The 16,848-nt window shown below is 44.1% G+C and overlaps 1 protein-coding gene across 1 annotated transcript in view; it reads right to left on the bottom strand.

Moving 5' to 3' along the window:
• Positions 1-16,848, bottom strand: part of tbkbp1 (TBK1 binding protein 1) — a 52,217-nt gene that overhangs the window by 21,318 nt on the left and 14,051 nt on the right. The window contains exon 2 of the mRNA XM_019254204.2: positions 3,347-3,605. Coding sequence (XP_019109749.1) covers positions 3,347-3,589 — 243 coding nt within the window. The 5' untranslated portion in view covers positions 3,590-3,605. The remainder of the gene's footprint in view (positions 1-3,346; positions 3,606-16,848) is intronic.

Here is a 16,848-nt window from a genome sequence, read left to right as displayed (position 1 = left end):
CTCAAGTGGACATTAGAGGAACTGCATGCCTGCAGTATTTCCAGAAGAAACTAGTTCTGTATCACACAACAGCATTGCATGAACAAAATATGCATGAATAGCTTCGTTATATGCAGCTACAATTATGCAGATATGACTATGTAACTATAATTCTGTAGAATATGTGTTTATGGTCTAGTTACAAAGCTGAACTGCAAGACTACAAGACAGACACTTATATAAGTGAGTGTGCTTTAACACATTTACATTTAGAGTGCCTACCATGAGCAGGGAGGGCTTTTCATTTACCGTGTGAAGTCATCGCCGCTGATGCAACGTCTATTTGAGGAGCAAACAACCTTTTTCCATTAAGCAGAACACCTCTCTCTCTCTCTGTGTGCTCAGTTTAACAGTAAATGTTCACAACATGGGCAAAAAAAACCTCAGGGGACCCCAAGAACTCGCACACCGCCGAGCATCAGGAACTGGAGAACAACCTGACTTCAACCCGTGTTCAAAGCAGCAGGAAGCGCTCCCTGCATCATTACAGCATCTTGTATTTAGAGGAAGCCTGCAGCAACGCTCTGAACTCCCCAACACAAAGGCTGAAAATGATAGAAAATAAACCAGTTGGATAAAAAGGGCTTCCCACGTGAGGATCTGGACATTCGGTGAGTCAATATTCTGATGTCCGCATCGGCCCGATTGATTATCCACGTTTAAAAAAAGCTGTATTTACAGAGGCACTCGAACAGCCAACATCTGCACCTGCTCCCCTCCAAAAATCAACACCTGTCTCTCAGGGAACGGACCCTGAACAAACCGCCGCTTGCGATCGAGTCAACATCGATGAGGCAAGCCTGCAAGCCTACAGTAACAGCTGCAGGATTTCTGCACATACGACAGGAGAGGAGAGTTAAACTGCCTTTCCATCAACATTTCCCAAACCCGCTCACACTTGACTGGAGAAAATATCTTTTTAAATGCAACAAATGTCTCAAAAATACATTTAAAGTAATCCACTTTCTCCCAGTATCAAAGCTTTCTGGAGCTACTGTTTGCACAGAACTCCAACATCACAGTGGATTCAGTTTCCCCACCGACTGTATCACTGGTAAAACCATAAAGCTGCAACAGCTTGCATCTTCTTGGAATTGTCTTGCTCAGCATTTCGAGCACAGCGTCCTCTTTGATACGTTTCTGTCATCGAGAAAACAAGTGCTTAGCTATTGATACGTCTGCGGCTCGTTGAAAGTTCTCATGCACCTGAAGCGAAACTAAACTTCATTACACCACAGGCTGATGGTAATATAAGAATATCCAGGAGTGGATTTCTGTCTTTAATCTATCTTTGTTCAACTGTTTATCTCTCCTTTGCTCTTTCCATAATTATCTCCGTTAACTGCCTCGTTTCTTTTCCTTTTCCTGAACCCTTCCTCATGTTTAACTCCCTCTCTCTTCTTATTTCTTCTCCTTTTCCTCACCTTCAGTCCTCCCACGCCATTCCTTTACGCTCATTCGCCCTACCTTCCCCCCCTCTTTGCATATATTTGTCCCAGCGACTGCTAGGAGGTGGATTTCTGTTTCATCTGCTCCCTCATCCGACCGAACAGGAGTCTGATCTCCACCGCCGAGCAAACAGGCCTGGCTGTGTCGAAACATTCACAGCGTCGCCGACTTCACGCTTTAAACTTTTAAGCTCCGTTATTTTGGATCTGGAATAAATTTTAGGAGTGAAAATCAGACTTGCAGTAAAAAAGAAATATCTAAGAAGTGTTTTCTATTTCTGAACTCTCGTGACCTCACTGGACGAGCCCTCGTGACCTCTGTGACCTCTGACACGACCATTCTTCACGTACAGTAGCTCTCTCCCTGCAGACTCCCGATCGATGTCATCAATAATCCTAATATGTATTTAATCGATCCGGTGTTGTCGGTGTCAGCAGGTTTAAACCTAAGATGAAATCAATGAAGGGACTGTGTATTTGCACAATGTAGGTCCACGATGAGTCATACATGAGTTTGGACTCATCTAATTAAGTTAAGATGATTTATACGATGCCCAAATCAGCTTTGAATAAATCCGTAACATTTGGACTACATGGCCACAATCTTTATGAGAAACACTCACCATATTTCATATGTTACATCACGCTTTCAAACAGTGTCTCCTCAAAGGCGTTCGTAATGTTTTAAATACATGAAAAATAAAAATCACATGATACACCTGGCCAATCACTGCCTGCCTGCTCCTTCCATTGTTGTAAAATTGTGAAGGAAGGAGGTTTGACCATCCAACCATCATTTTGTTTGAATCAATCTGCTACGATTGATCGATTCATTTATTAATGTTGGAGCCACAGATTCTATTTGTGTTTGTGCATTATTCCTCCAAAGCCACAGGGGGTGTAGTTTTGTAACTCTGTGGTCATCTGACAACTAGATTACTGTAACTCCCTCCTGACGGGCCTCCTGCATTAAACTCAAATCTCTAACGCTGACTACAAAGTAGTCTCCGGTTCTTGAACATCCTCATACAGACACATGTTACCTCCTCCTGGCTCTAACACCTATACGCTCAGGACAGTCCAAACTTTTCCCGTCTGTTGTTCCCCGTTGGTGAAACGTCCTACCAGTTCCTACCAGATCAGGGGCGTCCCTCTCTACCTTCACAAACCTCCTGAAGACCTCCAGCTCTTCAGAGAGGACCTCCTCTGCAACACTACCAACATCTATCCCCCCTTTACAACTGAACCTTGATTCGATGTCCTTGTCACATTGCACACCGACTGTCTCCCTTTTTTTGTACGTTGCTGAGGCTGGACTGAGATCCTAACAGGAGCCTCTCCTCAATATCTAGATACAATGTGTAATTTAGGTGTAAATGGGACCCGTGGTTACTTCAAACTGTTTAGTCAGCTACATTATCTTCTTTTATTCAGTTTCAACCTGAGCTCATTGCAGAACCCTTTTTCCAGCCCCTGTGTTTGCTGTGTTGGTTTCTCTGTGTTAACACGAGTTCAAACTTCAGTATCCTTCTGATACAATAGGATGATTCCTCACTTTCAGACTCATATTTATTCCCCCGCTGGTCCATGATCAAAGCCCAGCAAAGCTTTCTTTCCTTTTATCTTTGTGTACTGTAATCTCACCGCCTTAATAAAAATGGAAAATGCTCACGGTGAGCGGATCACTCACTCCACTTTTTAAAACCAATAAATCAAAAAACGCACCAGCCTCCCGTCTGACCATCTTTATCGATCCTGGAGACATTCAGTCTGACGCCGACAAGGACACAAACAACATTTAGAATCAGTCTGCAAACTGTTTGACTTTGTGATGGGGCTTTGAAGCGAAAACCTTTCACCTTGATCTCATAGATCTTGAGCTTCCTCTTGATACTGGAGTTCTCTCGCTCCAGGCAGGCCAGCCTCGTCTTGATGTCCTGATAGGCGGTGATAAGGGCAAAGTGGGAGGCTGAGTAGACATCGTCGGCGGGCAGGGTGGAGGAGTGCCACGCCACGCTGCCGCAGCCATCCTCCTTCAGACCTCCTGCGTCGCCGCCTCCTCCCAGCAACCCCAGCTCCCCTCCGCCGAACAGAGACTGCATCACTCAGAGCCTCAACCTAAGGACGGACACAGACAGTTTGCTGATTAATTATGAAGTCGACAGATTGTTGCCATTCAATCAAAAACAAAATCATATTTTTAGCAGCAGGGGTCGAGTGTCAGTACATCAAGCAGGCAGCTACCCGCAACAAACAACACAGAACAAAGCAGTGCTGAGCTGAGAGCGGGCGCACTGCTGGAGCACTCACTGTGAAATATTCAAAAGCAAAGTGGGTACACCGAGACAGGAGGAGGACACTTAAAATTTAAAGATGACTCAGCACATGCAGGTCCAGTTATATCCTGGGTTCATGACTGTAAAGTTTGGTTCAGATGGGTAGATGCTGAAGAAACAATGAGCTCCAAATGTTGAAGGTTCTCTTCGTGGATCACAATATAAAGAAGTTCAGCGTTCGGTATGTTTGAGATCAGTTAAGAGGCTGATTATAGCTAAGATCTGCACACTTGGAATTGTTGAAGAAACACAGACTGCACTGCGGTTCCTGAATATTTTTAAACCCCTGCACCTCTCCATACAGATGTTTTTTTCTTCTTTCTTTTCATGCCACTTAGCTTTCAGTGTACACTCAGATTTTGTGTCTCTCGAGGGCTGAGATGTATCAGCTTGCAGCCTTTTCATCGCCTCCGTCTGACCATCTTGCATCTTCTTCTGCGCCTTGGAAAGTGCACAGTGAGTTCTTAGAGTCCAGAGACGACACTGCGAGAGTGAGACTAAACAGAAGAGTTGAGGCGGCTGAACGAACTCGCTATAAAGCCGAGAAGAAGGGTCGTCGTTACGAGCGACCCTTTTCATATCTGTACTTCTGTTCTAAAATGTTGATTGTAGTCGCCTTAAACTAAATGTTGTTTTTTTTGACACGATGAAAAATGAAAATGAACAAGTCTTGCAGCATCTTTGGCTCATTCTTCAGGGAGCCCAGGTGCTGCACCTGAGCTGATCGTCTGCAGAGGTGTAGGCCGGTGTCTTTGATTTCTCAGCATCCAGCAAATCTGTCGTTTCTGTCCCGAGAGACTTACCTCAACCTGAACAAACTGCTGTGTTTACCACTTTGCTGGCTTTAGTTTTTCATCTAATTAGCAGTAATGGAAGAAGAGGACAACAATATAGTTCTAATGTCCTCTGCTTCGTTATCAGTTAGACTTCATAACTCGAGCAGGATATTTACACGTGCCAGGACACACGACAACCTCGATCGTAATCAAGATATCTGCATGCATGTAAATATATAAATTTTCTCTGGATGATTCCCCCCTCAGGCTGAACCATCTCTCCTGTGCAATGGTCACACATCATTTCTGGTGAGAGTTGCCCTACAGGTCTATGAATTTCCCAGCGCATGTACGGCAGCTGATATGTTAATCAGACTCTACATTTACATATGAATCTGGCTCGTGCTCTCGTTCCGTTTCACAGTACTTAAAAAAACATGAGCCCTGACAGCCTACGCTGCTTGAGTGGCATGATGAATGAGCCGGGTAGTTAGCTGACCGTGCCACATCACAGCCAACCAGCCTTGGCCTGCCTCCCCTGCCCCTAAGACTCTGGGTAATGCTGTCAGAAGTGATAAATGGCACCCGTGATGTCACCTCCCCCTTCTTCGTCTTTTTTTTCTGTGCAGCCACAGAGGGGACATGTGTGCAAAAGTCATACTCGATGTAGCAAGGCAAAGTGAGAGCAGTTTGATTTACGGGCACTGAGGGAGTTACACAACAGCGAGTTGATTTGATGCATACTGGAATGGATGCCTTCCTGACACCCAGCATCGCCTTGTGAGTCAGCGATTGCCTACTGAGCTATTTTCATCAGTTCCCTTCCTCCACGTTGCTATTTTCCTTGTGTTTTAAGAGAGAGGGGGGTAAAGCCTCAGCCAATCTACGGCTCTTTCTCCTCGCTGCTCTTACAGGATGATCCAAAAGCACTCCTACATCACAAACGCACGTCTGTGCACATGCTGCCAAAACACAATACGCAGAGGACAAGACAGAAAATGCAAAAATGTTTTAAATGCTTGTTTGATCAATGCACAGACGGACTGTGGCTGTCACCCACAGACTGCTGTGTACACTGGGAAGATATCAAGGTCCTGACATGTTGCCGGGTAAACGGTGTGGTTCTGATATCATATCTGTGCTCGCTGTGTGTCTCACACCAGCTGAAAACAGTTTAAACTGTTGCTATAAAAACAACAGAAAGAGGCGCTGCTGAAAAAGTCTCTTTTCTACTGACAGTGTGGAACAATGGAAAACAATTCGTAGTGATAAACCTACGCAGAAATATCACCCGAATCTGCAGCTCCGCTCTGCACAGAGCTTTGTAGCCAGTTTCAGTTCACTGTTCATCCGTCCAGACCGCAACTTTACTGTTTTGGTTCTGATAGCATCATTTTCACCTGCAGCAGGCGGCTGCTTTTACTGTTTTTACTGTTTCCAGCTAAAAAACACTGCAGACTCACTGCACATGCACCAACCAGCAGACAGTTAGCAGCTTTGCCGGCTAAAGAAGCAGATATTTCTCCCACAGCTGGTAGAGACCAAAATCAGAGCTAAAAGAGGGCGAGAACATTTCAGTAACTGCTGACTGTTTAAGTAAGCAATTATTTACCATTATTATGGGAGTTACAGCTTGTTCCACTGTCTGAAACGCGGCCAGAAATAATAATCAGTTGATGCAGCTTAAACTATTTTCACATGTCTGGAGCTGTCGCATGAGTCACTTTGGAAAGCACTAATAAACAACCTGTTTTCTCATTTAGATACGAGGCCCTCGGGCGCAACGACGACTTAGAAAAACTTTTATTCAGCTGAATGCTGCTGAAGTGTTTCGATTACCAAGTCTTCATCAGCACAGCGCCTGCTTAACAAGCGGCTGCAGGGTTTCTGTTTCTATTTGGAGACGATAAAATGCACATTAAAGGGCCAGTGTGTCAGATTTATGAGGCTCTATTTACAGAATATGGAAGAAATGTAATGTAATATTCATAACTCTGTTTTCATTAGTGTATATCTGAGTCATTTGGTAACCTCAGAACGAGCTTTTTATATCAAATGTTGCGTTTCGCAGCCACAGTAGTTTCTCCGTCATGCTACGAAGGACAGGGTGAGGCGAGGGGGTTGAAATGACCCTGCGAGGTGCTTTAATGTAAAAGCTTTTACATTGTTGTATGTAGTGACCACATTTCCACAAAAATCCTCTGGAAGCTCAAACACCGTCCACCTACATTCAGACTTGAGGACATAATTATCCAGCGACCAAAAATCTGATAAAGTTGCCATGTGGCTGTTTGGAGCACAGACAACACAGAGCAAAGCAACACTGGCAACATATATCCACACTAATTTCCTGCTAAATAGAAAAGTCTCCTATCGACCTGCTCACAGGCTGCAGTAAACACGCTGATGGATGGCTGCATGTGGCCTCAGACTGGATGAAATAAAGGACAGGGACACGGGAACATCCATTTTGTCCGTGCTCCTCTCATTGGCGGTGCAGAAATGAGGCATTTATCACACACAGCTCCTCCTAAGCCTCTCTTCTGCTATCCCTCTCCTGCTCTCTGCTCCTCTACCCAAAATATCCCTCATCCGGCTTCATCCTGCCCTCCTCCTCCTCCTCCTCCCTCTCCTCCTCCTCCTCCATCCCAATCACACACTGTCCACTCTATCTCCTGGATCTCTGGGCTCATTTGCCGAGGCTCTCGGGGCCACACCGTACTGTAGAAGCGAAAGCGTTCACTTGGCTACCAACCAGCAACGTGCTTCGTTAGAGCGATTACAACAGGAAGTCATATATTACCTGCAGCCCACATGGCATGCGTTGTTCCACTGAGACCCCCTCTCCCATTCTCCTCCTCTGTCGCCTCTCCCTCGTTCCTCTTTTTCTTTTCCTTCCTCTGGAGGGATTAAAGCCCCGCTCCCCCTCTCTCTATGTCACCGTGTACAGTAACTGAAAGGCCCGAGCGTCATCGGTGGACCTGAACTGAGTGGGTGAGTCTTGAGAAGCTGTCGTGATCATGACCTACATGTGGAGGCACTCTTACATGTAGGTCTCATGTTTTCAATAAGCTCCCTGAGTCACTTTAGGTAAGAGTCACAACAACAGTCTGACAAGGTCGGGCCTGGTGACATTTCCTACCAACACTGCTCGAGACTGAATGAAACGCTGTCTCATTAATGTCAAAGCTCCTGCAGCACAAGGTTAAATAAAGGGTGCAATTAAATGTGATTTTCCACCTTCTTAAAGGGACAGTTTGGCTATTCTGCAGCGGGGTTGTGTGAGGTACTGATGCATGCTCAGTGCAGACAGCAGCTCAGTCCTGGTTTGGAGAAGCAGACAGGGATCCCAGTAAAAAAGAGGCAGAGCGATGCACTGCGGTGGACAGGGTCAACAGAAGAATGTATTTTAGCCATGCTCACTATATTTAGTTCCACTGCTTTACCTTGCTGTCAGGTGGACTTTGGCTTTGTGTTACAATGCAGATCAGCTGAAATCTTTACATTTCTAAAGATCTCAAAGACGGTGCATGCTCGTGTTTTTCTGCAGCCCATCTGTGGCTTTTCTCATGAAAAGCTAAAGCTCTGGAAATATTCTCCTTACAGCTCTGCGTCTTTGCTTCTCCAAACTGTGGCCGCCTTGAGCGCCATGTACTGCGAGGCAGCTCGCCTCGTGATCACTTCAGTGAGCGTCGGCCTTCACGGTAACCGCGCTCATTAAATATATTGCATTTGTTGTGTCTGCTCTTTTTCCCCCTGGAGGTAAATGTTTATTGCTTTTTCTGACGTTAGTGGAGATGGTGACACACCTCGGATACAGGTCTATAAAAAAATAAAAAAAGTGCTTTCAGTGACCTCGAATTTTCAGCTTTCATTAACGCCAACTGCTCTGTCTGTCTGTCTGTCTGTCTGTCCACCACTTCAGGCTGAAATGTCTATTTGGATGGAGTGTTGTCCAAAAAGGATGAGTCCTATATGACTTTAGTAATCCAATGATTTTTCCTCTAGCGCCACCATGAGGTTGGCATTTAAATTTATCCTATACTTTTTTGGTTGACTTGTGAGTGCTAAGCTGGTGAATTATTATACCTGCTCAGGTCACAAAGTAACTAGCATGCATGTAAACTTATATAAAATTGCTACATTTTATCTTATAGCTGATGACATCAATCATTAATCAACGAGTCACTCATTAAGTCGATGATAAAGTGTTAAGATCCATCACTGATGACAGACTCTTCATATTATTATTATTTCCCTCTAACATGTGAGCATTGTATCTGGATCCACGGCCGTGTTTAAACTGAGCCTTTATAAAACATTTAAATAACGTAGACTTGTGTTTGAATACCGGAAAGGCTTTACTGTACCAAACAGATAAATCCTGCAGGCCGGGACGATTGTACAGCAGGATTTGATTAATAGCCGCGGTTCTTTGTATTTATTTATTCATCTGCATCTCTCTCTGTTTTGTTCCATAGAATCACAGTGTTAGTTTCCTTTGTTGTGGCTCCAGATATTTCTTGAAAATACTTAATTCAGCTAATAAAACTGAATTTTAGCTGCAAACCTGAAACATTTCTTCAAATCAAACACATGAAACATGCAAAACACAAGCAGAGATAAGTTGTTCTACATAATCGAGGTTATTGAAGAAGAAGAAGAAGAAATACTTTATTAATCCCTCAACGGGGAAATTCTTTTTTATTTTACATGCTACTCTTAGTTTTAGTTTGTCTATCCTGGGCTACCGTAGAAAACGTCTGAGCAGTATCTGTAGATATCAAAGGCTCGTTCTAAGATAACCAAATTATTTTAAGGTGATTTTACACTAATTAAAACATGGTTATTAATATTACATTCAATTTCTGCAATGCTCTGCAAACAGAGAGCCTTACTCTGACACACTGGACCTTTTAACAAGTGAAACAACACCAAATCTCTCTGTTGTATAAATGGCTCTAACACCCACGATGAGAAATCTTTCACCAAACTTGACTGCAAAATATTAATTATTAGAAATCTGAAAAACTATTTTTTCCTTTCAGCCTTCTTTCTTCAGGCATTTAGCACCATGACAGAGCCGTCAGGCTGTGAATATTATTATATTTAACTTCACAAGAGAAATTACAACATTGCATTGTTGAACGTGACGTGCAGGCAGCTGGAGTTATCCATGAGTTAAAAAGAACAAGCCTCATCCATTTACAAACATTCATATCCCAGAGCTGGTAACACTGCAAATTATATTTCTGGGATCCTTTTGAGGATTGAAGCAACAGATAATTCTCTCAGTGGAAGATCTGTTTGTGTCAGGCAGATAGATAATCGTGGATCGCAGCAGACGGCGACGGTGCAGATGTGAATACATTCGGTTCTGGTTCTCGCTCTGTGGCATGACCCCGTCTTTGGTAACGCTAAAGAAAATCTAATTATCAGCTGTTCTTTCTTTCTTTCTTTCTTCTGCATAAGTTTCCGTCTGTGTCTTTCTGTGTCTCCTTTGTATCCCAGGGCATAAATATAGCAGTAGAAATCATGCCAGCTGGGTCAAGGCTCAGTTTTTCCAGTGATAACAGAACCAGGATCAAAGAGGAGGCTGGGGGAGAGAGTCCCTGCAGTGTGTGATGTTAATGTTGGATCTTGTACGAGGGAGATGCAACCACTTTCCTTTGTATCTGCCCCTCAGTTAATGTGTTTCATAGCGTCGCCTCCTCTCCTCTACCTCAGTCACACCTTTTCTGTCTCATCCTCCCCCACTCCTCTCCTCTCCTCTCCTCTCCTCTCCTCTCCTCTCCTCCCTCTCTCCTCTCTCTCTCTGTCTGGCGGCGTTTAAACCGTCCGGCTCCTTTGTGATCCCCGCAGGCTGGACGTTTGGCACCTCTGACTCAGACAGTATGTCTGTGAATGGAGAGTGCAGGGCGGAGAGGTGGTGTGCCTTTCTAACCCACACTCATCTGCCAAACGCTCCCATAATGCCTAGCTTTGCGTGGCTGCACCTGTTCTGCCTTTTAATAAAGTCTCCTTTCACATTGAATGAGGCCAAATCTGGACACACACACACACACACACACACTGCGAACCAATTAACATGCTGCCAGGTGGTCTGAATGTGTGTCTTTGTGTGTGACATGTGTGTCAGTACAAGGACATAGTGGCAGCAGAGCAAACAGGAAAGGTGCTGTGTGTGTGTGTGTGTGTGTGTGTGTGTGGTAGTTATTGATGCACTGATCAAATGTGCTGGATCCATACTGACCCGATCAGCTGTCAGAAACAATCAGAAGTATTTAGATCAGTTACTGTAATGTAAAAGTACTCATAGTGCAGTGAAATGTTCCGGTGTCAGTGTTTTCCTATTCTATCTGATGTTTTTGGATTCATATTCCTGCTGCATTAATATGTATGTTGCTGCTCTATATACTGTTGGCTGGTTTAATGCAACGCGGGCTATAAGATCATCACGTATTTGTAATTTCATCACTCACAAGACGTCCTGTTTTCAGCCCAGGGGAAATAAATCTGTTTTTTTTTTTTATCTTCCAAAGTACGAGAGTTTTCTCAATCCATAATGGAACACGTAATCCTTCAGTTCACATTCATAATCAGAGTGATGGACATACGCTGTTAGGTATGAAAAGTTATCGGTCAAATAGTGAGAGTGGAGTAAGAAGCCTCTGAGATGTAGAAGTATAAAGCAGGACTTCAGTAAATGTACTTAGCTTTACCATGGCAACTGAACATCATAAACTTCTTGACGAATATTATTCAATTTTACCAGCTACAGTTATGAAGTTATGTCTGTTTACAGCCTCGTCTTATAGAAGAAGCATCATCAGTTCCACACAGCTTCCCACTCTTAACCTGCCCTTCACTTATGCATGATATACACAGATATACTTACATACATACAGTACATATGTACGGGAAGTATCCGAGCTTCTGCAGTGATTTATAGCCGAGGTGGGCCTCACGTTCATTAAACATACGAGGAAACTTACACACAGAAGTCGTTATGTTTAGCATGATTGATGAGATTCATCAGGATCAGTGTGGATCAGCTAAATCATTTTATTCCTATACAGTACGTGGCAGTACAACCAGCTGGACCTGACTGTCCATCATTGGTGATGATGGACAGTCCAGTCTCCTCGGGACAGCGTAGTGGGTAAACACCTCTGATAGCTGTCAGACCCGGGTCAAGCCGTAATAACAGTATTAGTTTCAACCCACTTTCCAGTATCAGAAGTGAGGCAGGTGCCAGAGGAAGTATGAAGTGTTCAGAGCCACAGAAGGAAAACTTTGCTATTTTTTGATGTTACAGCGTTTTGTCTTTGCCAAATCTGAGTTTTTGTTGAAACAGGATGGTGTGAAGTTAAAATAAAACAAACATTCAACAGAGTCAAACTTCAGACAAAAAATATATATATTTGTGAGCACGCCCATGGAGCCACAACCTTTTTGGTAACCAGCCTAATAACTTTAACTCCAACCTAATGCGATAAAACCCGACCATCTGGTCCTCCAGACTGGTTTAGACAAACGCCAGGAGATACTAGCAAATACGGTTTGAGTCGGGTACCCTGAGAAATTCTCACCTGCCTGCATGTGTCAACTATAAAGAGTAACCACCTCCAGAGCCTGAATTAGTGTAGAGAACCGGCAGATTTGATTCGTGGAACTGCCTTTTTTTAAAATGATTGAATGCTGCCAATTTTTGATGAATGAAGGTACGGAAACTATTTCATGTGTTGAATAAAAAATAGGACAATTTCCTTCTCGGAGAAGCAGCGAGAGGAGGCAAAGAGGTGCAGCTGTGTGAGGGACGCTGAGTCTGCAGTCGGTTTGTTCTGAACATTTCTTGAGGATCCGTTGACGAGTGAATATCCAGTATTGAAAGTTAGTATCGTTAGTAGGTCTAACGGTTGTCTTGAATGCATTTCCTTCATCATAATCATTTGAAAAGCTGATTTTTCTTTGCACGTTTGCACGAGATGTTTTGTGAGGACGTCTTCAGCACCAAAGGAGTTTTTACTGTCACGCGGGCTTCAGATGTACGCTGACAACTGAGATATCTCACCATGACATGAGTATAGTTTGTTTAACTCATGGTGAAATGCTTCATGCAGGCTCGTGGCGGCCGGCATGGTCGGTTGCTGCAATGGTGCCACTGTTGTTTCCACAAAAGCATCAAATTTAACTCTAGGAAATTCACTACATGACATCTGTCACTTCTTTATAGTATGCATGTGTGTGTGAAGTGAGCATGAGTCTTCTTCTTCCCTGACTTTTCTGTCAAACTCTGTCAAACTTTGAGGGGTTTGTCTCTTGCATGTGCATAACAGCCCTACAACTGGTTAAAGTATGAACACACGTGACTCCTGCACATGTGCGTCATGCATATCTTGTGTACTTGTTCATGGCACCTTTGGCAGCTGATTGGGGCTCTGGCAAAATAAACTAAAGAATGAATTCAATCATATCACCTGAAATGACACGAAGTCATGTTGAATTACAGAGAGTGAAATAATAAAATCTAATCAATACACAACAATCCAACTTGTTTTTCTTTGAGTGTTTGAAGGCTGAATAAACGTCAGTGTGTGTGTGTGTGTGTGTGTTCTGCTCTGTTTAATAAAGCTGTGGTTGCTGTGAGGCGTTCAGGTTACCGAGAAGACACTATGTACTCTTACAACACATGTATACTGTACACACACACACACATAGCTCAGCATCAGCTCCACACCACGTGCCACTACTGTCCATACCCACAACACACACACACCCACACAAACACCTATGTGTACACACACACACACAATACAAAGCACTTATACAGCCTGTCAGTACAGGAGAAAAACACCACCTCTAACAAATGCCGTGCTGTGCCATGCCATACCGCGCCATGATTCATCACTCTGGGAATCGGCGTAGGCAGGCGGGCATAGTGCTGTGTATATATGTGTGTGTGTGTGTGTGTGTGTGTGAGTAAGGCAGCTGCCATTCGGGAGATTGATAGCAGGGGCAGGATGGAGACAATGAGCTGTGTTGCTGTATTTTTTTCTTCCTCCCCTCTCTGTTTTCTGTCTGCTCCATCGCTCTTTTCTCTCTTTCTCCGTAGCACCCCTCATCTTTCTTTCCAGCAGAGCTGCAGTGAAACGTCAATTCCTTTCCTTCCCACCCCCTCTTCCCCTTTTCCTCTATTGCTCTTTTCCTCTGCCATTCATCCATCTTGGTATTCAGCGGTAAAGTTCATCACAGCCCCCCTGAGCGGAGGAAAAACTCTATCTGGACTTTGAATGAGAACTTTACCCGAGAAAGGACATTAATCTCCTCATTAATACTACAGCCAGTCCGATATTTGGATTCCCTCGCTCTTGAAATCTTGACTCAGAGTTGAGTTAAGCTGCAGCCAAGAAGCAGAGAGCAGAAAGGAAAGAGATGCAGAGGATAAGAATGTTTTTTTCTCTGCTGCTTGCTTTTAAAGCCCACCCTGCTTTTACCAACTTCACTTAGCCTCCTTAATTAACCAAGGCCACATGCAGTCCTGAGCGCAACACACACACACACACACACACACACAGACACAGGGTGAGTTAGTCGGATGACTCACGAGCACTAGTGTGCTTCCCAGTGATACAAAGCCTGTAATTTGGTCTCAGCTGTCAAAGAGAGCGTGGTGCTTTCTCTCAATGCACAGGTGCCACGCCAGCAGGACGGAGTGAAAGATGGCTGCTTTGGACAGATGAGGCGCACGATGTGGTGAGAGCGGCGGATGCATTGCGAGAGAGCAGATGGAAAAATCTGAAGCTGAACTAATCCATACTGGTACAATAACAATGGATCAAGATGAAGGACAAACCCACGGAGAGTTATCGTCTGACACTTTTTAGTGTCTTTCAGCTCATTGTTTGGGTTCTCTGACCCGGCTCTCATTTCCAGCTGTTTTCAGGAGAAAGAAAAACCCTGATGAACCCACTGTATAACAAGGCACGGACACAGGACTATGCAGGCAGATACAGGAGGTGACCAGTTTTTAATCACAGGCAAAGGTTCGGTACACGGTCAGGCAAACAATCCAAAGAGGTAAGGCAGAAGCAGGGTCCAAAAACAGGCAAGGGTCGAACACACTGGAGAAACACTGGAAAGTAGGACACATGCTACACTAATAATCTGGCACTGGTGAAGGAGAAACAATGGGTTTAAATACACAGGTGATGAGGGGCGTGACAAACTGGGAGACTGGATTAGGCGGAGCGTGGACTGGCTGTGACACACTGTACACTACCTGTCTAACACCAAACAAATGCTCAGTTTGTTAGCCGGGCTACCTGGACTGTGATCTCCGAGCACCAGAGGAGTGTTAGTGAAGCCAATGTTATGCCAGAACCGGAGCTGGGCGAGTGGGAAATGTAACAAGAACAAATGTGGGACTGACTTTGAGTGGTTGGTGAGAGCTTGGTGAAAGAGGTTGTAGCAACAAGTCCCGATTGGAGACGGTGCGTATTTTTATTCCTTAAAAATTCAGCTTATATCTGTAAGATGATGAATCTTTTTTTTCTTCACTTATCAAACAAATGTGTCAAACACTGACTGATTCCAGCTTCTTAAATCTGAAGATTTTCTTGCTTTGGTTTCATATCACTGAACACTGAATAATGTTGTATTTTAGATTAATGGTCCAATAAAACAAGGAATTTGAAGACGCCCCCTCGGGATCTGGGAACCTAACATTGTAATTGTTCATGTTTTTTTTTTGACATTTCATAATGAAAAATAATCAAGACGCTGATATCGAAAATCTCGCTGCCCCAATTTAGAGCTGAAGCTTAGTGATATCCAAGCAGCCTGCTGCGCCGTGGAGCTTCACTGAAGAGTACAAAGAGAGAGTCCAATCCTCGATGGAATGTGATGAGTCTTTATTTATTAATGACTTGTCACGATTACACACAGCTCAGCTTGATTCTGGTCTCGTGGTTTCGTCGAGTGATGCTGCAGCCGGCGACTGAATTTTCATAACCTGCTGCGAGGGAGGATCAGGTGGTGTAATGCAAAACGTTCCAGCGTGCTATGATTGTGCACACACACACACACACACACACCTCTGCGAGCTTCCACCTCACGGTGAATTCATACATTAATGACAGCCAGAGACCTTGACAGCAGGAGCAGCTCAAATCATCCCAGCGCCCGTGGCCCTGACTCGTACTTGGCTCTCACTCTTGTCTTGTTCCCCGTGCATCTACAAGGCTTGTGTGCTTCACAGAACATCACATCCTCCTCCGATGTGTCTGTTCTGCTGTCATGCACTGACTAAAAGACAGACTGATAGTCACGCGCGCACACACACACACACACACACAAACACACACACACGAACAGTTAAAAACAGCACACCAAAGATGCATGAAATGAAAAATTATGTGTGTAGGGGATGTACAAACACAGCTGTTACACCACCAAACACATTAATCGTGTATTTATTTAGTTCTAGATTTCAATTTCATCCCATTCAAATCAATCTAATTGCTCTCAAGTGGATTTTTTTTTTTTATGCATGGAAGCATATGTAACAGACGTACCCACACACGCGCGTCATAAAACGCAAGCCTGACATGCTTTTATGCAGACAAGGGCTTACGCAAAGAGAGCTTATTATTATTGTATTAATATTTATGAATTAAAACAGCGTTAAGAATTCAAATCCAATCAAAAAATACCCCAAACTAGCTGCAGTAAACCCAGGAGAACTCCAGCGTCTGTTATTTTAAGAAATAAAGATCTATGAGAACCGCCTTAAGAGAGAGAATATAACCAAGTGTTTAATTGCTGATTAATTAATAGTGCATGCTGCTGACGAATCCAGAGACAAGACGATGTGCGAGGGCGGGAAAGAGAGCGGCGGCTTGGATCAGAAAGAATATATGATAAACATGTGCAGTGCATTATGGGAGCATAGTGTGTGCACTCATGATATGTGCACACGTGTGACATCATGTATACACAAAACAACACACAGAGTGTGTGTGTGTGTGTGTGTGTGCTCCAGTTGTGCACGTGTCTCTTTGTCGAGTCGTTAGTGCATTACTTTAATGAAAGTTGCTGTCCTTGGCAAAGGACAGAACCGCTTAGCCACTGTAGGCTGCTCTCCTTTTCCCTCACACACACACACACACACACACACACACACACGCGCACACACACACACACACACACACACGTGCACATTAAACGCTCCAGCCCTCCCCCGTCTGC

This window comes from Larimichthys crocea, chromosome XVI (assembly GCF_000972845.2).
Source record: "Larimichthys crocea isolate SSNF chromosome XVI, L_crocea_2.0, whole genome shotgun sequence".
Classification (NCBI taxonomy): Eukaryota; Metazoa; Chordata; class Actinopteri; family Sciaenidae; genus Larimichthys; species Larimichthys crocea.
This window is presented reverse-complemented; position numbering and strand designations above follow the sequence as displayed.